The sequence below is a fragment of the Siphateles boraxobius genome, unplaced genomic scaffold (assembly GCF_051911475.1).
Source record: "Siphateles boraxobius isolate OS27281-9 unplaced genomic scaffold, OSU_SipBor_1 20, whole genome shotgun sequence".
NCBI classification, from domain to species: Eukaryota; Metazoa; Chordata; class Actinopteri; order Cypriniformes; family Leuciscidae; genus Siphateles; species Siphateles boraxobius.
In genome coordinates, this window is record NW_027508811.1 from 20,110,393 (window position 1) to 20,134,710 (window position 24,318).

The 24,318-nt window shown below is 35.8% G+C and overlaps 1 protein-coding gene across 4 annotated transcripts; it reads left to right on the forward strand.

Annotated features, from left to right (window-relative positions):
• The first annotated feature begins 1,620 nt into the window (after positions 1-1,620).
• sufu (suppressor of fused homolog (Drosophila)) lies at positions 1,621-24,307 on the forward strand. 4 transcript variants are annotated; one of them, XM_077237345.1, is made up of 13 exons: positions 1,621-1,985; positions 2,217-2,351; positions 5,190-5,326; positions 5,967-6,109; positions 6,349-6,434; positions 6,807-6,879; positions 16,260-16,416; positions 16,546-16,648; positions 21,104-21,142; positions 21,715-21,849; positions 22,336-22,474; positions 23,096-23,164; positions 23,259-24,307. In XM_077237345.1, the coding sequence occupies exons 1-13, from the start codon at positions 1,834-1,836 to the stop codon at positions 23,346-23,348; spliced, it is 1,458 nt and encodes a 485-aa protein (XP_077093460.1). In that variant the 5' UTR covers positions 1,621-1,833; the 3' UTR covers positions 23,349-24,307. The 4 variants fall into 4 exon arrangements, with proteins under 4 accessions (XP_077093460.1, XP_077093461.1, XP_077093462.1 ...); XM_077237346.1 differs by having other exon boundaries at positions 16,263-16,416; XM_077237347.1 differs by lacking the exon at positions 21,104-21,142.
• The last annotated feature ends 11 nt before the right edge of the window (positions 24,308-24,318 follow it).

A 24,318-nucleotide genomic window follows, 5' to 3' on the forward strand; every position in this document is an offset into this window, starting at 1 on the left:
TTAGTTAATACATTAACTAATGTTAACTAATGAACCTTATTGTAAAGTGTTACCAAAAATTTGGTTCCACTTCATATTAATTACTACTTAAGTTTAAATAAATAATTTAATACAATGCACCTATTGTGTACAGACATTTCTTTACCCGCATGTAAAAGAATTGAAGTCAAAGTGAAACATTGAAAACCAACTTGCTACTGCATTGGATTAAGCAATGCAATGTCATGAAAATGGAAAATAGAGTACTTAATCGTGTCAAGACTCCATTGCTTTTCTGTGTAACACACATTACCTGCAACAAATGGTATGACAAAGGGTTTGGGTAGCCAAGCACCACATAACATCAACAAGATGTTGTAGCCATCATCTTATCAGTCATGCCATAAACAGAACCGGTATACTGAACATCAATAATCTGTTTTTACAAGCTGCAGTGTAAGTGATTTTCTGGATATATTGTTAATCTTTACATTTTTTCTAATTTCCTTTATAGGCATACAGAGAAGTAAGCCCTGTACATCCACACGGATACTGCCAGGACAACATATTTAGTTATAAAATATTAGAATGTATTCTCTAACAAACACAGAGATTATTATTTTAATAATATGCATTATATTATTTAAGGAAGGATAAATTGTGTTACATATAAAGGATAAAACTGTGTGTAACATCAGAAATTACTAATTTACCACATGAGGCCATCAGTTTAACTCTCTGACTGCTGTAGTTGTTGCATTTATGGAAGTTTTAGTATTCCATAACTTTCCAGAATTTATGACATCTTGAGTTTATGGTAGATCAAACAAAGGACAAGATCTAAATCTAAAAACACAGAGTATTCATAAAACAAGAATGAGTCACAATTCCTCCTTTGATTTTGATAAGCTCATTGTTAATTGTGATGTGTATTTTCAATAAACGATAGCCTAGCCTACTAAAAGTCTTTCAGTCAATACATATCTCGTCTGAAAAAAAAATACTTATCATGTGCAGTCAATAGTCTGTCCAGCAGGTGGTCTGTTCCCACTTTGGAACATACAGTTAGTAGCTAAACAATGAGATTAACAAAAACACATTTAGGCATTAGCAATTAATACATAGCCTACATAGATCAAATGAAAAATATGTATGGAAAAAAAATTCTTAAATCATTGTCATGTGGAAAAAATGCAAATTCACAAAATACAAATACAAGGAACATTACCAGTAAATGACTGAAACAGTAAAATAAAGAACAGAGAAACAATCAAAAAAATCTAAGTATAAATGAAATTAGAATTATATATAAATAATTTATAAATGCATATATTATTTGTTTATGTTTATTGGAATGTTAACAGACTGTTATAAAATGTATTGAATTGGAAGACATAATAAATGTATTATTATTCGTAATCATACAGTTCATAATAGGCCTACATTATTTTAAAAAATCGTCTTTAAATGTCATCAAGCTAATAAAGAAATAAGAATAAAAGAAACAGTTGTGTTGTGAATGGCATATTCCTTACGGATGCCTCTGAGCCCCACCTCCTCATGGATCACAATAGATTCGTCCAAACGATTCCCGGCTTTCATGTCTCGTCTTTCTAACAGCTGTTCTGATTGGGTCGATCCAGTGTCAGTCAAAGTATTGGCCAGGTCCCCTTTCTGGACATCAAACCACAGAGGAAAAACTGCAACAGGGGCTAAACAGAGGGGGAAAAGTGGTACAAATCATATTTCCAATATCAGTGATTGAATCGTCTTTTTGAATCGGAAGTTAAAAAGAACACCTAATTTTCTTGCTTTTCGACTACTTTTTCCACTGTTTGGTGCGGCCGTGTGGGGATGGATGAGATGCGGCCTAGCAGCGGAGCAGCAGCGCACCTCGGTCTCGCCTCGCTCTTTCCCCCGGGATTGCAGGCCATTTATGGGGAATGCAGGCGCCTGTATCCCGATCAGGCGAACCCGCTGCAAGTCACTGCCATTGTGAAGTATTGGTGAGACGTTGGAAGCATTACAGTTTTATGTTGTTGCTTGATACGCAAACATAAAAACAACTAAAACAAAACAGAATTTTGCTTAACGAATAGTTTTAACTTTATACTGAACGATACAAAGATGCACAAGTTTCAGTAAGCAATTTTCAGGCAAATAGGCAAATAACAAACTTTCAAGTGGACTTTTTCATCTCAGTGTTTCACTCTTTCCTCTCATAATCCTCTTTTCAGGTTAGGGGGTCCAGATCCTCTGGACTACATTAGTATGTACAGAAACATGGGATGCCCTGGACAAGATGTACCGGAGCATTGGCACTATGTCAGCCTGGGTCTCAGTGACTTGTATGGGGACAACAGAGTTCATGAGTAAGAATGAAAGATTATGAGATGCTTACAACTGTTTCATGACATGATAATATTCAGAAGACCAGAAACGTATTATGTTTATAATTACCTGATATATTTGTTACTTACAAAAAGTTTCAAGGTTATTCCGTATCAACTCAAGCAGGGGTCCTCGGCTAAATTTTGATTAACAAAAAATGTGGTGAAGAAAATGCATAAATAAATAAAACAAAATATTAGATTTCATGGATGAATTTACTGAGTAATCTACTATTTTGTAGGATGGGGCGAAAATGACAATTTTCACCTGAGATTTGTAACCAAATTTCAGGGAGGTAAAAATGGCTATAGAAAGATGGCAGCATAATTTTTTTTAAACATTTATTTGCAGAGATTTGTAGGTCTATTAGTAAAATCTTTTGACTTCGCAATCTTTGTTGCATTATTTGCCTACGTGACCATTCAAAAAGGGAAAAAAGCACTTCTTGTGTTTTGCATGGTTGCATGCCTGTAACTCAAAGTATTAAAGATATCTTAATATCATTCTAAATTTTCATTCTCAATAAACTTTTCTTGTGTAATATTTAAAGCCCTATATGGTTTAATCCCACAGACATGGGGATCTCAATGCGGCTCCGTGTCCAAATTTTTACATTTTACCCATTTTCAATAGTCGGAAACCAAATGTGGGTTGACGGCTGATACTTAATGTGTTTGAAGAAGAATGTCTGATAAACAAATAATACTGAAACTAGAAATGCATCTTGTTGTGTATCCATCGAAACATTTTCATTCAACATACCTCTCTGAGTACCATAAAAAGAAACATTCCAAAGTTTGCATGTCTGTAACTCAAGAAGTATTAAAGATATCTTGATATAATTTTAGCTTATTGTTCCTATGAAACATTTATTTTGGAATCTTCATTTTTAATGCCCTATATGGTTAAATCCCAGAGCATTTGGGATGTCAATGTGGTAGTTATGATACTGTGTATTTGAACTCTTGATAGCTTCAGAAGCTGTTAAAATGAACAAAATCCCTTCTTCCAAATATTCCTGAAACTAATTTAAATATAGATTCTGATAAATAAACATTGTTCATTTACAACATAAGCAAGTTAATGTGCTTCAAATTTCAGTATATTTTTGGCACTCAGAGAGGTATGTTCTATGCAATTGTTTTGATTGACAGAAACAAGATACATTTCTAGTTTCAACATTATTTATTCTTAAGACATTTCCCTTTAAATTCAATAAGTATCAGCTGTATGCAAAGTGACACACATTTGGATTTTAGCCCCTGAAATATGTATAATTTACTGATGGACCCACATTGAGATCCCAATATCTCTGGAATTTAACCATTTAGCCTTAAAAATATGGATACTAAAATAAAAATGTAAGAAGCAGGGGCTGGATTCATGAAAATCTTCTTAAGAAAGAAGTTAGGGACATTCCTAAGATAAGTTTGTAAGAATGTTCCTTAGTGCAATTCTTGAAAAATTCTTAAGAAGTTCTCAAATAGTTTCTTGTGTTATTTGATTGAAAGGAGGGTATTGCTGAAGACTCACTGAATGAAAAACACCTAAAATCCTGTCTTTGCACTGCTTGTACCGTTACCGATACCGTTGTTATCATAATAAGTGCTCAGACTATTTTTATTATTTTAAAAAGAGCCTGTCTCAAGATGCAGCAGTCTTCTATTCATTTGCGTTTCGTCTTTCTTGCGTTCTCTTTTGAGTGAATGTGTCCTGAATCTGTGTGCTGCATCGCTGGTTCTAGCAAGAGTTAACGTGTATGCCTAATCCCCCCTTAGGCATTTTTTCCACAAAAAAATTATTACATTTATCTCGCCTTAATTGTTTGCGCTCATTGCATTTTTACAATGGGGTAATATTGTTGCTAAGAATTTACACAACGCAAGGAAGCTTGATTTAAATTTTTTCATTAAATTCCAATTTTTTTTAGGTCTATAGACCTAACACTAGTATTACGAAATACATAAACTGAATTAAGTAATCAAATGGAAAATAACACTGGGTAGTATTTTAGTCCTGACTAAATTAAATACATAAGCTATTAATCCTGATTCCTTAAACTTGAAGCTATATTTTGTTGCGTTGACAACAAAATGAATGACAGACATATGGCTGCCGTCACTTTAAGAGCTAGTGCACGGATCCTGTGCTCATTATACTGTCACAGTCGGTGATGTCTTTAATAAGCATAAAACGCATGTGTTTAAAGGATACTAACGAAGACCAAAATTTTGACAATTTTGCGTGTTAACGCAATATAATCCGCAAAAATAGTTTCAAGTTTGTTTTTATTTGTATAGCACATTTAAAAACCGCAAACATGGCTGACCAAAGTGCTGAACAAAAAACAAGATAAAGAGACAAGGGCAAACCACACATTCATGACAGAAGCTCACAATGAATTAAAAACTAAAGAAAAAAAGTAGGTTTTAAGAGAAGATTTAAAAACGGTTAAAGACTGTGCCGATCTGATGTAAACCGGAAGGATGATTCGCAGCCTAGGGCCGGCAGTGGCAAAGGGTCTATCTCCTCTATGCTTTCATTTATAATTTCCAAATTCTCCAAATCTCAGGTGAAAATTGTAATTTTCACCCTACTCTACAAAATAGTGGATTACGCATTTAATATTTTGGGTTTCATCGCTATTTATATGTCTTTCTTCAGGAAAAAAATACGAACAAAATAGAAAATTTGAGCTAGGGAAGCTTCTGATATTCGGTTGATTTGAAACTGAAGAGTCTGATGTTTAGTTATACGTGAAAAGTTGTGTTGACAGATTGATGGTGCTTGAATTACAGCTGTATTCTGCTTCTTTATAGATTCACAGGTGTAGAGGGCCCAAGTGGTTTTGGTTTTGAGCTCACCTTTCGCCTGAGAAGAGAAGCAGGAGAGACAGCACCTCCTACCTGGCCAGCTGAGCTCATGCAAGGCCTGGCTCGATATGTGTTTCAATCAGGTACTGTACATGCACCCCATCTGAAGGGGTTGGAGTATAAAGTTTCGCAATTCATGGAAGCGTTTCTTTAACTGCAAAACAATTTAAGAGCTGTAGTTTTCATGTTGTTTCCAGCTTTAACAGATTTAAAAGTTTTAGTTTACCAGAAATGAAAATAGTCTTCACTTTGAAGACTTTTGTTTGTCTTCGAAACACAAATGAAGATATATTTAATGGAATCTGAGAGATTTTTGTCTTTCCATTGAAAGTCCATTTAGAACTCTGATGGTTCAATTGTAAAATAAATTTATATTATTCAAATTGTTGTTTAATACAAGTCTTCATAAGATGAACACTTATTATGATGACTTTTATTCACATAAACATTGATCAGCGAACATACATGGAGAAATAAATTATAGCAAACAAAAGCTCAACCATACTTCCTTGCCCACTCAATTCATATGAATTTCTTTAAAAATTTCCATTTGTGTTCCAAAATTTGAATGATAGACTTAAAGGTGCTCTAAGCGATGTCACACGTTTTTTAGGCCAACAATTTTTTCTCACATACAGCAAACATCTCCTCACTATCCGCTAGCTGCCTGTCCCCTAAACACACTGTAAAAAAACGCGGTCTCTGTTTTTTTCTCTGTAACAGAAAACACATTCTGCAGCGGTGATCACATTTCGTGGCACAGTCCGTTGGACAACAGTGAGTCTAGAATCCAGCATATGCTTCTGACGGAGGACCCCCAGATGCTGCCAGTTCAAACGCCCTTTGGTCTCGTCAGCTTCCTTCAGGTCAGGCACAACATACTAGCAGTGTCAACAGATTGCTAGCAGATTGACTGTAGGCTAACATCATTTCTACAGTAATTTAGTTTCTCTTTTTTTTTTTCTTTAGCCCTTGAGATTGGTTCATGATGTTCATAAATCCATTTAGATTCAGTTTTGTATGTTACATTCATTAACCTTGTCCTCTTATGCATATATCTCCTTGTGATTTGTGCAAATTAAGTTTTTCCTTCTGTGCTCATCAGATTGTGGGTGTTTGCACAGAGGAACTGCAGGCAGCGCAGCAGTGGAATGGTCAAGGCATTCTGGACCTGCTGAGAGGAGTGCACATGTGAGTAATCCCACAGTCAGCCACGAGACAGCCCAAGGACACACTCCTGCTCCATTTGGTGGGAAAACTGTGTTAAAGAATCTGCAGGACTGATTTAGCCAGCTGGGAAGCTAAATGAATTCCCTTGATGTATTACTTTGTCTCTCTCTTCTTGCTGTTGTATGTCTGTACATTTTCCTACAAGCAAATGTGAAAATATGTTTGTTGTGTTACTCAATGCTGTTTCTTTTCTACTCTTGCTGAGGCATTTTTGGCATTGTAGATGAGAGACTTTGAATGCTGTAACTCTATATGTAACTCTATGCTTTGTGCTGTTCTTGTTTTTCATTAATTCTGAAATGTTGTTTGTCATTTTTGCTGTTTTGTTTGCAGTGCTGGGGGTCCATGGTTAATCACTGATATGAGAAGAGGGGAAACCATATTTGACGTTGATCCACATTTGCAAGTAAGGTTTTCTGTATTGTGCTTGGTTTACCCACGATTCTGCTCCTAGTGCTCCAGGATATAGATTTGTTTATGCTCATTTTACACAATTTTGCACCATTTTGCACCATTTTGGAGTCACAATAGCTGCATTTATATGATAATAAATAAAGTAAAATAAATAAATATATATATATATATATATATAAATGTAATTTATTCCAAAACTGAATTTTCAGCAGCCATTATTCCAGTCTTCAGTGTCACATGATCCTTCAGAGATCATTCTAATATGCTGATTTGCTGCTCATGAAACTTTTCCTATTGTTATCAATAGGGCTGCAACTAACGATTATTTTGATAATCGATTAATCGGACGATTATTTTTTCGATTAATCGATTAATCGGATAGAAATTAAATTAGATTTTTTTTTTATTATAACTAAATAAAACCGTAAATCAGGGTATTTATGTGTAAAAGTGTACTTTAAAAAGTGCAAAAGCCACACATTGAGTTTTACTAATATCAATATTTGCATTGTTTTTAATGATAATTGCTGATGGCAAGTTGACAAACATGATTATTGTTAAAAAAATGATATCCAACATATTATGTTTTAACACAATTTTTGTTAAAACAAATTTACACAGACATGTTGTTCAGATGTGAATATCTGAACTAAAAACAAACTAAAAACATCTAAAATATATAATTCATTTAATTTTTATTTAAAATTAATTATATATAAGGAATATAAGGATAAAGAATATAATATATATATAATATATATAATATATAAAATAATATAATATTAGGATAAATTGATTAAATAAATATAGAAAGACTGAAAACAATTGTGTGAATGTAGAGCCGCAGTAGATCGCGTTTGAAAAACAATTAAAACTTAGTAGACAAATGCTATAAAAAGAGAACGGAATGGAGGTAACGTTACCCAGCAAGCTAACAGGCTTGAGTAAAGGACAGGAGAAATTATGCATTAGTGCACAAGCATTCGCTGAAAACCACTGAGTACAGTGACTAAAAAACAATATTTTACTGCTGCTGTTATTAACTGCCTTTGTATTTAATGCTTCACTTTGTAAACACCGTTTTAATTTAACCTATTTCTGCGGTAGCGCTATTTTAATCCATCACTTACGTTGCGAGCGAACTGATTGCACAACCTGATGCTCGAGACAAAATACAGACATCCCGGAAGTCCCGGGAGTCTCCCGCATATTGATTGCGGCTCCCTGATGCCCGTGAATTAGTTCAAACTCCCGAAATCTAGAGCGCGCAAGCAAGAGCGCGCATGCGAGACAGAAGAGACTGCTCCAAACCGTGTAGCCCGCACGCTCGGCAGAGCGCCTGAGGAAGAGAGACCTTGCGTGTGTGTGCGTACCAGTAAACGCTCCCCGTGACGTAAGCAGACCAACTAATCGATAATGACATTCGTTGACAACGATTTTCATAATCGATTATAATCGATTTTATCGATTAGTTGTTGCAGCCCTAGTTATCAATGTTAAAAACAGTTGTTGCTTAATATTTTTTAAAACCGTGATACCCTTTTTGGTTGTTCAAGATTCTTTGATGCGTGCAAAGTTCAAAAGAACACCATTTATTTAAAATAGAAATCTTTTGTAACATTATACATTCCTTTACTGACATTTTGATACATTTAATTCATCCTTAATGAATAAAAGTATTAATTTAGAACTATAGTTTCTGTAATCTAACACTAGCTATGTTTCCATCCAAAGTTGAGAGATCAACTTGTGCACAAAATTGGAATATCGCATAAAAACATATGCAAATAAGGCACCGTTTCCATCCAGTGAGCTGAAGAGAACAAAATTGTCCCTTACTGATAAACAGTTGCTAAATATCTAAATAAGTTGCTGCAGTAGGAGAAGCCACTGTATATAATCATTTTGGATATAATAAATTACTCTAGAGCGCGCAGACAAAACACAAAGTTATCTTGCTTTGGCATAAAATAAAATGTGCATAAAAATAGGTGGATGGAAACATAGCTACTAACTTAAAATCTTTATAAACACTTATAATTATTTAATTACACTTTTAAATGTAGCTTAAACTTTAGCAGATCTTAAAATGAATATCCATTTTCGATTATAAAGTTGTGATGATGCCTTAATTAACTTTAATTTCTTTGTTACTGATTGTTACTTATTGTTTTATTTTTAATTAGTTTAGATAAAATTGTTTAGAAATTTAATATCAGCCATTTGTTTGTTATTGACCATAACATGAAAATAATGATCTGCTAGATCTATCAGCTAGGATTTTAAAGGTTTTAACTTTTTCACTCTACTAAAGCATAAAAATACCATAATGTTTGCAGATGTTTAGGAAACATGGAGAGTTCACATACTCATTTCTCTGAAAAACACTTCTACAGCCATTTATTAGGTGTTCAAGCACGAAGTGCTGAAAACCTATTGTATTTGTAAGGATTTTTATTAGGTGTTCAAGCACGAAGTGCTGAAAACCTATTGTAATTGTACTGATTTTTATTATTATTATTATTATTTTCCCCTAAAACGCATCGTGCAGCCCAAACCGTAAGTGCTAGAGACTTGAAACTTTGGAATAAGGTAGTACAAAAATCGAGGAGAGGTTATCAAAGTATGAGGCCGATTGGCCCATAGGTGGCGCTATAGCGCAAAAAACAAAAAAAATGCACTCTTTTGCTTAAATCTCAATAACCCTTTGTCGCAGCCTCAAGTGTCTTATATCATTGGAATCCTTGGCTCAAGCCGAACAAAAAAGGCCTCAAGGATTTCATTTCCGGTATGCAAATTTTTTCGCTATTTCCGGTTTTGTCTAAAACCTACTTTTGCAAACTAGTCCCTGGTTTTTTGTCCGATTGGAACCAAACCAGTGCAGAAACATTCTCTGGACACTGAATATCAATAATTATCGAAAAAACGTTGAAATTTCGATTCACGGTCGCTAGGGGGTGCCCAAACGTTCGAAGGAGGCGGAGCTAATTTTACTAAAATGGGTATAACTCGTGAACGAAACGAAATATTTTCACCAAACTTGGTACACATATGTATGAGCTCAATTTGAGGTCACAGTAAAAAAACCGCGTCGATCTAACACTAGGTGGCGCTATAACATTAAAAAAACATAAAAGGGGGTGTGGCCACCTGACCGTTAGTCCGATTGACTTGAAAATTGGTATGCAGTGTCTTGGTCCAAGGTGCCATGTATGTGTAAAAGGATATTGGTGTATCTCAAAAAACATGGCCGCCATCGGCCAATAAAGTTTGAGCACCTGTGAGACGAGGTTAACGGAGGCCAATCGGAATGAAACTCAATGGGCATGTTCGACTCATGGCCCAAGAGGTCTGTAAGAGTTTTGAAAGAAATCGGCCACTAGTTGGCGCTAACGAGTTTTACGGCTCTGTAATCACGTGGTGTTGCACACATCCCCACAAAATGCATATCATTTGATAGATCTCCTCATGATGAACAACTTTGCCTCTAGAACCATTGCTGTCAATCAAACCATTCATTAAATATTCACGAATATGTTAAAAACCTACTTTTGCAAACTAGTCCCTGGTTTTTTGCCCGATCGGAATCAGACCAGTCTAGGACAATTCTCTGGACTCTCTAGATCAATAATTATCGAAAAAAAGTTGAACTTTTTTATTTTTCTTATGGTATTAAAGGGTTATTTAGAAAAGGGGTGTGACAAAATGCACCCAAAAGCCTATAAATCATAAATAAAAACTCAGAACTTCACAAAAATTGATGAGCATATGTGTCATACCATGGTGAAGAAGCATGCAACGTTTCATGGAGATTGGACAATAGGTGGCGCTATAACTGTTGAAAAGCTTTAAACCCATGTATTTCCTATGGTAAATTGCCTGTATTGGCTGTAAATGGTCTTTTCCATCTATGATCGTATAATTTTCATATCTTAATGTTTAAAACCAGTGCAGTACAATTATCTGGACTCTCTAGATCAATAATTATCAGAAAAGGTATAATTACTTCATTTGGATGGCTATAATAGAGTGTAAATCGGATGGCTATAACAGCTATAACAGCTTGGATGGCTATAACAGCCAATAAGTGGTATTTTACTGCACCCTGCTGTCATTTCATCATACTACTCTCTAATATTTTTATATATAATTGATATTTAGACTTTATTAAATCATTATTTTAACATTTACAATCACATTTTGTCAAAATGCATCTATTGCTCTGTACTCTCTACAACAATAATTATAGGAAAATGTATAACTTCTTCATTTGGATGACTATAATAGGGTCACTTCAATATGTAGCCTTGACCGAAAGCCAATATCTTTTCAATAAATGCTCATAGCTTCTTAAAAAAAGGTCAAGAACAGATAAAACGGCTTGAAAAAAGGCTAACAGCCAATAAGTGGTATTTTACTGCCCCCTGCTGTTTAAAAAAAGTAATTTTGTCACACTACTCAACTATAATTAATATTTAGACTTTATAAATTCACTATTTTAACATTTACAATAACATTTAGTCAAAAATCGTCTATTGAAGTGACAATTGAGTCACATTGGCTCCTGAAGTTCCAAATGTCTCTATCTACATCAGAATGAGCGTGTGTAGATTAAATTATATGAAAAACATGGCCTATTGTATAAGTAGGCTGTAATAGCACTGTTGTCCACTAGATGGAGTAGCAGCATTAGACATTTTTAATCTTTTTTTATCAGCTTTCAGCATTGGCTAACAAACAAATGCTTAAAGCATTTTCTTTAATTAGTTTTATATTATTACATTGCAAAGAAATATGTGAAATGCTCATATACCATTAAAACAGATTTTCACAATAACATATCCCAAAAGTGTGTGTGTGTGTGTGTGTGTGTGTGTGTGTGTGTGTGTGTGTGTGTGTGTGTGTGTAAGCATGCATTATGGAGTTAACATGAAAAAAATGGTTTGCTTCACTGGAGAATACTGGAGAAACAAAGTAGTTGAAAATGAAAGTGAGCCAATAAGTGGTCTTCTACTGCCCTCTGCTGACCACTCTTCTTATTAATAGTCTTTTTTTGTATATAGACACTATAAAATCACTTAAATAACAATTACTATTATAACACATTCATATTTTGTCAGAGTTTATCACTTCAATTGTTCTTATGCTTCATATAATTGCTATCAACGTGGTAAATCATGGTAAATAACGCCAGAAACATGGTAAATCATAGTAAAAAAGGTAAGTCATGCTAGAATCCTGGTAAATTATTCTAGAATGTGCTATATCATGGTAAATCATCATATAACATGGTATATCAAGTAAATCATGGTAAATCGTGCTAGATTCATGGTAAATCATACTGGAACATGGTAAATCATGAAAAATCACACTGAAATGTAGTATATCATGGTAAATCATGCTTGCTACATAAAACTTAATGTCTTTTGATGCTTTTGTGCTTAACGGCCTTAAAGGCCTTAACTGCTTGAACACCGCTAAATGCTGCTTGCAGCTTTAATTATTATTATTATTTTTCTTCTCCGCTAAAACGCATCGTGCAGCCCAAACCGTAAGTGCTGGAGCTCTGAAACTTTGTCAGATGGTAGTACAAAAATCGAGGAGAGGTTCAGAGAGTATGACCCCGATTGGCCTATAGGTGGCGCTACAGCAATCAATTGCGCGTAACTGCTCATAACTCCTAAACCGTAAGGCGTAGACTCAAGTGTCTTATATCATTGGAAAGCTGGACTCTTAACTTAAAAAACGTATATCTCCGATTTCATTTCCGCCATGATGGATTTTCCGCCATTTTGAATTATGTTAAAAAACGACTTTTGCGAACTAGTCCCTGGTTTTTTGCCCGATCGGAACCAAACCAGTGTAGAAATGTTCTCTGGAGTCTGAATATCAATAATTATTGAAAAAAAGTTGAATTTTCGATTTCCGGTTGCTAGGGGGCGCAAAATGAACGTTGTGGGAGGAGCCTATTTTACTAAAATGGCTATAACTCGAGAAGTAAATGAGATATCTTCACCAAACTTGAGACACATGTGTATGAGGACAGTCTGGGGTCACAGTAAAAAAACCGCGTCGATCTAACACTAGGTGGCGCTATAACATTAAAAAAACATAAAAGGGGGTGTGGCCACCTGACCGTTAGTCCGATTGACCTGAAAATTGGTATGCAGTGTCTTGGTCCAAGGCCCCATGTATGTGTAAAAGGATATTGGCGTATCTCAAAAAACATGGCCGCCATCGGCCAATGAAGTTTGAGCACCTGTGAGATGAGGTTAACGGAGGCCAATCCAAACGAAACTCAATGGGCATGTTCGACTCATGGCCCAAGAGGTCTGTAAGAGTTTTGAAAGAAATCGGCCACTAGTTGGCGCTAACGAGTTTTACGGCTCTGTAATCACGTGGTGTTGCACACATCCCCACAAAATGCATATCATTTGATGGATCTCCTCATGATGAACAACTTTGCCTCTAGAACCATTGCTGTCAATCAAATCGTTCATTAAATATTCACGAATATGTTAAAAACCTACTTTTGCGAACTAGTCCCTGGTTTTTCGCCCGATCGGAACCAGACCAGTCTAGGACAATTCTCTGGACTCTCTTGATCAATAATTATCGAAAAAAAGTTGAACTTTTTTATTTTTTGCATGGTATTAAAGGGTTTTTTAGAAAAGGGGCGTGACAAAATGCACCCAAAAGCCTATAAATCCTAAAGGAAAACTCAGAACTTCACAAAAATGGATGAGCATATGTGTCATAACAGGCTGAAGAAGCATGCAAAGTTTCATGGAGATCGGACAATAGGTGGCGCTATAACTGTTGAAAAGCTTTAAAACCATACATTTCCTATGGTAAATTGCCTGTATTGGCTGTAAATGGTCTTTTCCATCTATGATCGTATAATTTTCATATCTTAATGTTTAAAACCAGTGCAGTACAATTATCTGGACTCTCTAGATCAATAATTATCAGAAAAGGTATAATTACTTCAGTTGGATGGCTATAATAGAGTGTAAATCGGATGGCTATAACAGCTTGGATGGCTATAACAGCCAATAAGTGGTATTTTACTGCCCCCTGCTGTCATTTCATCATACTACTCTCTAATATTTTTATATATAATTGATATTTAGACTTTATTAAATCATTATTTTAACATTTACAATCACATTTTGTCAAAATTCATCTATTGCTCTGTACTCTCTACAACAATAATTATAGGAAAATGTATAACTTCTTCATTTGGATGACTATAATAGGGTCACTTCAATATGTAGCCTTGACCGAAAGCCAATATCTTTTCAATAAATGCTCATAGCTTCTTAAAAAAAGGTCAAGAACAGCTATAACAGCTTGAAAAAGGCTAACAGCCAATAAGTGGTATTTTACTGCCCCCTGCTGTTTAAAAGAAGTCATTTTGTCACACTACTCAACTATAATTAATATTTAGACTTTATAAATTCACTATTTTAACATTTACAATAACATTTAGTCAAAAATCGTCTATTGAAGTGACAATTGAGTCACATTGGCTCCTGAAGTTCCAAATGTCTCTATCTACATCAGAATGAGCGTGTGTAGATTAAATTATATGAAAAACATGGCCTATTGTATAAGTAGGCTGTAATAGCACTGTTGTCCACTAGATGGAGCAGCAGCATTAGACATTTTTAATCTTTTTTTATCAGCTTTCAGCATTGGCTAACAAACAAATGCTTAAAGCATTTTCTTTAATTAGTTTTATATTATTACATTGCAAAGAAATATGTGAAATGCTCATATACCATTAAAACAGATTTTCACAATAACATATCCCAAAAATGTGTGTGTGTGTGTGTGTGTGTGTGTGTGTGTGTGTGTGTGTGTGTGTGTGTGTGTGTGTGTGTGTGTGTGTGTGTGTGTGTAAGCATGCATTATGGAGTTAACATGAAAAAAATGGTTTGCTTCACTGGAGAATACTGGAGAAACAAAGTAGTTGAAAATGAAAGTGAGCCAATAAGTGGTCTTCTACTGCCCTCTGCTGGCCACTCTTCTTATTAATTGTCTTTTTTTGTATATAGACACTATAAAATCACTTAAATAACAATTACTATTATAACACATTCATATTTTGTCAGAGTTTATCACTTCAATTGTTCTTATGCTGCATATAATTGCTATCAACATGGTAAATCATGGTAAATAACGCCAGAAACATGGTAAATCATAGTAAAAAAGGTAAATCATGCTAGAATCCTTGTAAATTATTCTAGAATGTGCTATATCATGGTAAATCATCATATAACATGGTATATCAAGGTAAACTATGGAAAATCATGTAAGATTCATGGTAAATGATACTGGAACATGGTAAATCATGAAAAATCACACTGAAATGTAGTATATCATGGTAAATCATGCTTGCTACATAAAACTTAATGTCTTTTGATGCTTTTGTGCTTAACGGCCTGAAAGGCCTTAACTGCTTGAACACCGCTAAATGCTGCTTGCAGCTTTAATTTTACTTTGAAATGTGTGTTCCGTGTTGGAATGTCTGTTTTTGTTTTGATCTCGCCCACTGCCAGTTCACCCAATAGTATTTCGACACCCCGGGATGCCAGTTGGCAGGAAACATAGCGTATTGCAGCCAGAAAACAAACTGGGTCAGAGATCGCAGATTCTACACAACCTATAAAAAGCCTCAGTGTCCATCTAAAAATCTCTATGAACGAGAGCATATTAAAACACGGATAAATCAACTCATCAGCAAGTCTCCTCGGCTTTCATTGTCAATTGCGCTCGTTCCAATTGCGTGTCTTCAAACTGGCAACCTGCGTGAGGGTCGAGTCTGAGGAGGAGGGGCTGGGGGAAACAACGATCTCTGATATGTCGAATTTGGACTGTAGTACCTATTTTGACCACTAGCTGTCATTCTTACAGACTGCCCCTTTAATATTGGTACAATTGCTAATTTTTCTGTGAATTATTCTTTAAAATTAAGGGTCTTGTTAACAATGTAGCCTTTTTAGATACTTGACTGTGAAATTTATCCAAGCTAAAATTGTAATTTCCTTTGAATATATGGCACCTCTGGCCCTTTTTTAAAATTTAAAAAAAATTTTTTTTTACACATTTTACCTCTCTCAAGTAATGAATGATTATCATTCCTGGTGATTAAGGTCATCTGAAAAAGCACATACTGTGATGTTTCAGGAGTGATGCAGCATGGGAAAAGGTGGAGTCTGGAGTGTAATTAAGTCTTTGGCTGTTAAACTCAACACCTCCACCTGCTGTTTAGTCCTCTGCCCTCTTGCTCTCTGTTCCGAGACGGACACATGTCCAGCCATGCTGCTCCCCTGCTGATTTGTGCGTGTGTTGATTGCTCATTCCAAGCAGGAACGAGTGGATAAGGGCATAGAGACGGACGGCTCGAACCTGAGCGGTGTCAGTGCCAAGTGTGCCTGGGATGACTTGAGCCGACCTCCTGAGGATGAGGACGACAGCAGGAGCATTTGCATTGGGTCACAGCCACGAAGGCTGTCCGACAAAGGTGAGGAGTTCTAAGGACAGACTCAGACCAATTTAAAAACAAGACACCGAACCCAGTATACTTCAGAGATTTTGTATTGGCTCAAATTACTGTGTCGTTGTGTCAAGTATTTGTGTATTGTTCATACAGACACTGAACAGATTAGAGAAGCCCTGAGGAAAGGACTGGAGATTAACAGCAAGTCTGTCCTTCCTCCCATCAGCAGTCAGAGGCACAGTCACGACCGGCCACAGTAAGTCCTGCCCTTTCATGACAATCAGAGATTCAGGACTGTGTGATTATACTGGTCGAGCAGATGTATGGTTTACCCAGAGCTGTGACCTTAATTCTGGAAGTAGCAGGTTGAAGCGTTTGTTTCAGGACACCAAACTGCTTTGGTTTACTATGCCAACTGTTCGGGACTGGATGGCATCCTTATGGTTTGTGGATAAGAGAAAAAAAAGATGTTTGGTGCCAGGGTTAGGTGATGTGACTGTATATACGTGGTGTGAAAAGTGTGTCACCAGATAAAGATTTTGCTATATAGTTTATAGCACACAGGGTACACAATTTATCTCACAAATGATCGAGATTATGATTATAGGTGCTGTGAATCATATTCACAATCATATTCACTCTTCTCATATTGTACACATACTCATATTGTGAATAATCATATTCACAATATGAGTATAAGTTCATATAGGTCTACTGCCATTGCATTATAGTGCAGTCGTTGAGCATTATAACCAATCACAGACATGTAAATTATTAGTAGGGCTGGGCAATACTGGACAATATTGATTTCTTGATTTCAATCAATCGTCATTTTGATGAACCAATATTGATTCTTAAATCCCAAGATCAGTCTTTTAGTTGATGTTCTTTTCTGTTGATGCATGAACAAAACTGCAATGAACTTTATTTGTAACAAGCCTGCCATCCAGTAATTACAAGCGAAACTCAAATCAACGATCATCTCTTCAACTGTACTGCTAGTTATACCATGTAATAAACATGAATGAACATTAGAAGGTATAGCGAAAGAAACTTACTGAAATGTTTCATGTCTCATGTAATGGCTTAATTAGTGTTTTACCGTGGAAAGATGTCAGTAAAACAGCTTGTACACAATGTCATGTAATGTTACATTTACCTCAGAAAAGCCATTCAGTGTCCATTAGTGGTTCAACGGATCACAAAACTCATAGTTCGGATCATATTAGGTTTTTCAAACTTGGCTTTCCATTTAAAAAAAAACCAAAAACTTTTCATTATAAAAACATTTAAACTGCACATAAGGCAGTTTTCATATCAACCTTTTAATTATAATGTTTCTACTCCAATCCAACCAGTTTTCATGACAGATTTATTCAAACATACATTTAAAAAAAAACAACAAATAAAACAATGAACGGGTTAAGTAAAAAATATAATAAAAATGTGATAGGCCTAGTAATTTTTTCTTGCTAACCATTGAGCTATGACCAGATTTTTTTTTCCTTTAGAAAAATTAATTTGTTCTGCACCTGGGTAGGGTTGCACCAGCCATTCGTAAGTTCTTTCTTAAATTGGAATGTAAAGTCCACACTAGAGGCTTAGTAACTACTAGCTAGTTTGTAACTAACTCTGTACTTTATTACGTTGCACTATTTGTTCGTAAGGCAAAACGTAGGTTGTAAGCTCTCCGTAAAGTAATGCGTAGTCGCATAATATGACGTTTAGTCTCGATGATCCAATAGCAGCCACGTGACCATAAGTTGTTTAAATGCTATGAATTTCAGTTTATCCTTCATTCTAACTTATTTTGCCTCACTTAACTAACAGTAAAAATACGTTCCCATTAAATACGACTCATAAAAACTCAAACCGATTCATAAAATCGGTCAATATCCACTCTTTTAAATTAAGCTATAAGCCTATTAATAACAAGAAGCATTGCTAATGAGTTTCTAGCATCCAAAAGTCATCTGACACTAAAAAGATACATCTCAACAGCCAATATAAACTGCAAGAGAGAAGTGTGACAGAACTCTGCAAAGTTAATTGATCATGATATTATGTGATACAGGACTCTTATATAAGATTTTAGTATGCCGCCCACTCCTATTTGGTGTACACTGCACAGTTAAAAATGGCTTTTAAGCAGGCTTGCAATTTAAAAGGAGTTAAAGGAATGAATTTCATGAGCTTTGGTTGGTCCAGCTTAACAGCTGAATATGGTATTCCATTTGGAAATGGATAATTACCTGCAGGTATTATTCAGACACATCCTGTCCCTTCAATCTTTGTCCTCACGAGTGCTGACTCTTGCCAGCTGGCCTGCTGTTGTGCAGCATAATATTACTTGCTCAGGAAATTAGCTTCAAGTGCCGATGGTCTGCCAGTACACATGTACTTCTGAATCAGGTCTGTATTATACTGTACTCCTATAATTTCAACTTTGCGACAAATCCGCAATTTAGCGCATGCTACTTGTTATTAAGGCCGTGATGGTAGCAGTTAACTGGGGTGACTGTTTTAAGCACTCCATCCCTATCTCATTAAATGCTGTGCAATCCAGATCATCTCTGAGCATGCATGGTTTGTCTAGGTTAATCTCACTATCCTGTTGTCTACACAAACTTGTTTTGCTCATGGTCCCTTGCTAGTTGTAGCCAAGCCAGTTTCAAACATACATCCTGGAGTGTCCGCTGCAGTTGGTTATGTTGCCTAATCTAAATGATTATGATGAATGAAAAACATAATACTAAATTCAAGAATATTGTGCTCCCTTGATTTTTTAAATGCATTCTGTTGAAAGTCTTTCACCCATATAGGTATGTACTAGTAGTCATTCTGTCTACCTAGATAATAGCATCCTGACACTATTTATTACGTTGAGCAATATTTGTCAATTGTCAGTATAAAGCTTAAAACCGGGTTTGTGCAAGGTGTTTAAAGTGCTTGAAATACTTGAATTTGACTTTTTGAAATTTAAGTCCTGGAAAACCCTTGAACACAGACATATTTATGAAAATATACAAGACGAGTGCTTAAATTTTACAAAAACATATGTGAAATTATTGCTTAATTTTATTGATAAAACAATCTTTTAACACACAATTAACGCTGCAGCCATTTTGCATGGCTACGTGATATTGCTCATAAATATCGACGTAAATGATAGCGTTTTGATAGGAAAAATCAGTTAATTATAAATTAATAAAGCAATATCTTTGTCATAGTATCCTTTCAGTGGTTACAGTTACCACAGTCATTGCATGTGCTGCGCCATTTGTACCATTTTGTTTTATTAGTTTATTTGTCTATGTACATTTTTTTAGAATTTGACAGATAATTAAGACATTCTTTAAAAAATGAGAACACTGATTGTAGTCCTTGAAAACCAAAAATGTAGTTCTTGAAAGTCTTTTTATTTTAAATATAGCTCTGGAAAATATTAAGAGACCACTGCAAAATTAGCAGTTTCTCTGGATTTATTTATATGCATCTAATTTATTCTACAAACTACTGACAACATTTCTTCCAAATTTCGAAAAATATTGTCATTTAGAGCATTTATTTGCAGAAAATGACAACTGGTCAAAATAATGGAAAAAGATGCCATGTGTTCAGACCTCGAATAATACAAAGAAAACAAGTTTATATTAATTTTCAACAACAAAATACTAATGTTTTACCTTAGGAAGAGTTCAGAATTCAATATTTGGTGGAATAACCCTGATTTCCAATCACAGCTTTCATGCATCTTGGCATGCTTATCAGTCGGTCACATTGATGTTGAGCAACTTTATGCCACTCCTGGCCCAGGTAGGGTAGGCAATTTTTTTCATAAACTCTTTTGGTTATACTGGTTGAAACTCTCTTTACATCCTGATAGCACTCAATAACCAGTCTGAATGCAGTGATAGGATGTCCTACCTGCCTGTCAACCTGTGTTACCATACCTCCACTCACCCTGCTCTCGCAGACATCACACGTCCTCAGTGTGTTTCATGAGGCTGTGCAGAGTTATAGACAGTAGCCGCCTTTTATTGTTCCTTCTGAACCAAAACAACAAGCTTATGCTGCTTTCACGTAATAACGACTGTATTTAAGAAATGGCAACCCTTAAAAGTTTTACCCGGAGCGGTTCACGTCCTCAGACTCGGATTTATGCATTTCTATGGCAACACTATCAACGCCAAAATAAATCTGCAGCAGTCAGGTGGTACAAGTCAGCGCTCTTTAAGATGTTTACGCTCATTATTATTGTATTGTTTTCATGTGCTTTGAGACACGAGGTAATTCGCTTTGCAGACGTTTCTGTGTACGTTGCGTTCATGTATTTTGAAGGAGGTGTGGCTTTGGAGATGCTCTGAATGGAGGGTGGGATATTATGCTTTCAAAGCTAGCTTGCTATTGTTAGCCTCTCCAAAATTGCCTACCCTACCTTAAGTGTACCTCTAATGTGACTTATATAATCAGTTGATCAACTTGTTTTTTTGCACTTCCTTCAGTTGCCTTAAAGTAGCAACTGAATTACCGGCTAATGTGTAGGTTAATTTAAGGGAGCTCTTCAAATCTCTTAAAAGAGGGAAGAGTTTACTTTTTTCTGTTCTAAGTAGCTGTTGAAAGGAATCAAATTGATTTGCCAGTTGGCAGTAGTGGTAAATGCATTTATTCACTTCGCTGTGGTACAAATCTGCCCCTAATTTCTCCATAGACAATCAGTTGGACATTTCCAGACCCAGCAGATATCAAGGTAAGAGCCAACTACGAGTGAAACTGACATTTTCTTCAGCAAATGGGCTATGGAGACAGTTCTTCTTTATTCCACTTTGAAAATGGGTGTTCAGTAGAGTGTCTACAAGTTACTCTTTGTTAGAACAATGAAGAAATGTAAAGCTCTGCAATGCAATATTTCTGTTTTTTCACTCATTTACAGCGGCCTCAAAACGCATTTGGTCACTTAAGCTACAAATGTATGAATCGTTGCAGTATCAGTATTTGGACAGTTTCTGGTTGTTAAACGTTAGTTGATCATGTTCATAGTTAATGCGATGAACGTGGTTATTCTTTTAGGACACCTGTATGAAATTTAAAAATTATCTTAAGACTGACTAATTGTTTATTGAAGGACACTGTGAAAAGCTCTAGCATTATTTGTTTGCAGTTGCCATTTGAGGTTTGATATTTCATGATACTAATGCAATGACATTTATACAGTTTGATTGTGCTTTAAGTGTCCAATCACATCACATTTCGAATTGATTTGTTAAACGCCTTCATCAGTTTTTTTTCTTTATTTACATTTTTCCATCCTCTATATCCCAGGAGTCGTAAGGACAGTCTGGAGAGCGAGAGCTCGGCTGCTATTGTCCCTCACGAGCTGGTGCGAACACGACAGCTGGAAAGTGTGCACCTGAAGTTCAACCAGGAGTCTGGGACACTTCTCCCACTGTGCCTCAGGTAGGACATACACTGTAGGAAGCTCCATTTGCCATATTTTTTTTTTCAAAATCCACTTTGCTGAGGCCTTAACTTTAAGAGGGGCCAGGGGTTGTGAATTCACTCAGAAGTGAAAAATATAAGTGCACATCAGCACACAACTCACATGTGCACTTTTATTTTTCACTTATATTTTGTTCATATTACCAATGCATTACAGTTTTACAAACAAACTAAACTCACTGAAAAGCTAACAGCTCTGATTTTGCTGGCTCTAAAAGAGTGGGATATGAGTTTTATGTAATCTCCTTGTTTGGACAGAAACAGAGACAAGGCTCACAGAAAAGCCTTTGTTTAAAGTCCAAATGAGAGCAGGGAGAAAATGAACATCAGGTTGTTTATAGTTTTAGCCTTTGATATTCTGCGCTTGCTTTAAGAGATATGACACTTATCAATGTCTATGTAAATGATTCATTCAGCTTTTTTCTTTATAATCTTTTCTTGTAGAGGTCGGCTGCTTCATGGCCGGCATTTCACATATAAAAGCATTAATGGAGATACAGCAATCACCTTTGTATCCACTGGGGTGGAAGGGGCTTTTGCCACAGAAGAGCATCCCTATGCTGCACATGGGCCATGGCTACAGGTAACAGACACATATTACTATTAAATCCCTTAAAGGACCCTGTTATACTTTTTAACATTTTCAACATTATTTAGTGTGCAATGTTGCTGTTTGAGAATGAGAAAGTTCTGCAAAGTTACAAAGCACAAAGTCCACTCCAAAGGGAGTTATTCTCTAAATCAGTAAGAACTGATTCTGAAATCCTTGAAATGCCTTCATTGTTTTCTTCTAGGAACTTACGTGTCACAATATCCCTTATTTAAATAATTTCCACCCAAGGCATTCGCAAAGAAAAAAGAGGCGAGGCCTGGTTGAGTTGTGTTAGTAGTGTGTTGAAACTCGTGTTTATGGTAAGGGTGTGACATTTCCAAAATGCGCTCGAAGTGGTTGACCAATCACAACACACTGGTCCAACCGACCAATCAGAGCACACTGCACTTTTTGGCAGGAGGGGCTTCATAGAGGCAGAATTAAACAGAGCGTTACTGACCGACTGGGAAGAGAGTTGCTGCAATAATGTGAAAAATGTGTTCCAAACCTATTCTAATAGACCCCACAAACAAAATCAAGGGCATAATAGGTCCCCTTTAAAATTTAATGTTGTTCCTCATGTGTGACCTTGTTCTGATCTCCTTAATTTAGATATTACTTACTGAGGAGTTTGCAGACCAGATGCTAGCTGACATTCAGGATTTGTGCACCAGTGAAATGGTAAGGTTCTACCTCACGTTAAGTGATTTCACTATGATTTTGTAAACTTTAGATTATTTTAACACGCTGTGTTATCTCTTTACCCCTTACCCAGTCTAAGTTGCCGAAGGAGTACAGCTGGCCCGATAAGAAGCTAAAGATCTCTGTCCTGCCTGACACTGTATTTGACAGCCCACTGCAATAAGACTGGGAGCTCACTGTCCCTGATTACAAACCCACATCTCCAGAAAGGAGCCCAACTCTTTTGCCAGACGCATGTGCCTGTAGATGGTTGAAGGAAACAGACTTTCAGATGCTTTCCCCTTTCCCAGAGAGCATTGTAAATGTACAACATTTTGTACATTTTGTCCGTTATACCACTTGTCTTTGTATTGGTCTACCTATTTACTCATAAGGAAGCTTAAAAAAATAGCGATTGTTTTTCTGGTTTGTTTCAAAAGACACGTTATATTTCTTGTTGAATATTTAGCAGCACAAGACAATGTGCAAGCACTGGTGCCTTTATTCACCTTGGAATGGACTGAAGTGTCATTTTGAGAGAAAATCCGCTCTTCTAAATCCTGCTTGTAATGTGAAGGAAAGGATACTAAGACAAAGGCCTCTTTTTTTTTTACCATGTTTATCTAAAAAATTCTTATAAGTCTGGGTATATGATTTTACTCAATTTACACATATATATATATATATATAAGATACAGTAGTGTCTATTTAAGGTTGATGATCTTAAGGTCTTTATTAAGTTGTAGTCATAAGTTGTTAGTCTGTTCACCTACACAATACCAAAGCCTGTACAGTATGGGTGTTTTTAAACTGTCTAATGTAAAGTTGAGAATCATCAATTAGTTCCCTGATCTTGGTTTTATTTTATTATTATACTTTTCCTTTGACTTTATGATTGCATTCCAAGTCTTTATAGCGAAGCAAACAAACTGGTTCGTGAATGGCAATCAGTTTTCTAGAATGTGCTTTTGTAATTTTTGGGAAATGTGCTCAATATAGGTCAAAGTGTAAAAAAATAACCTTTATTTGTGCTTTGTAAAAGATGAATTTAAGATGAGTGTACTGGTGTTTTTTTATATTCTGTAGAATCACTACGCTGCCTGTGGTTTTGTTACCTTTGAGTGCATTAAAGTTACAAAAATCGGGGTGTCTGC

Coding starts and splice junctions, on each gene's coding strand:
- sufu (XM_077237345.1), top strand. CDS start 1,834: ATGGATGAGATGCGGCCTAGCAGCGGAGCAGCAGCGCACCTCGGTCTC. Junction 6,880..16,259: donor ACGTTGATCCACATTTGCAA/GTAAGGTTTTCT, acceptor GCTCATTCCAAG/CAGGAACGAGTGGATAAGGG. Junction 21,143..21,714: donor CAGACCCAGCAGATATCAAG/GTAAGAGCCAAC, acceptor TCTATATCCCAG/GAGTCGTAAGGACAGTCTGG.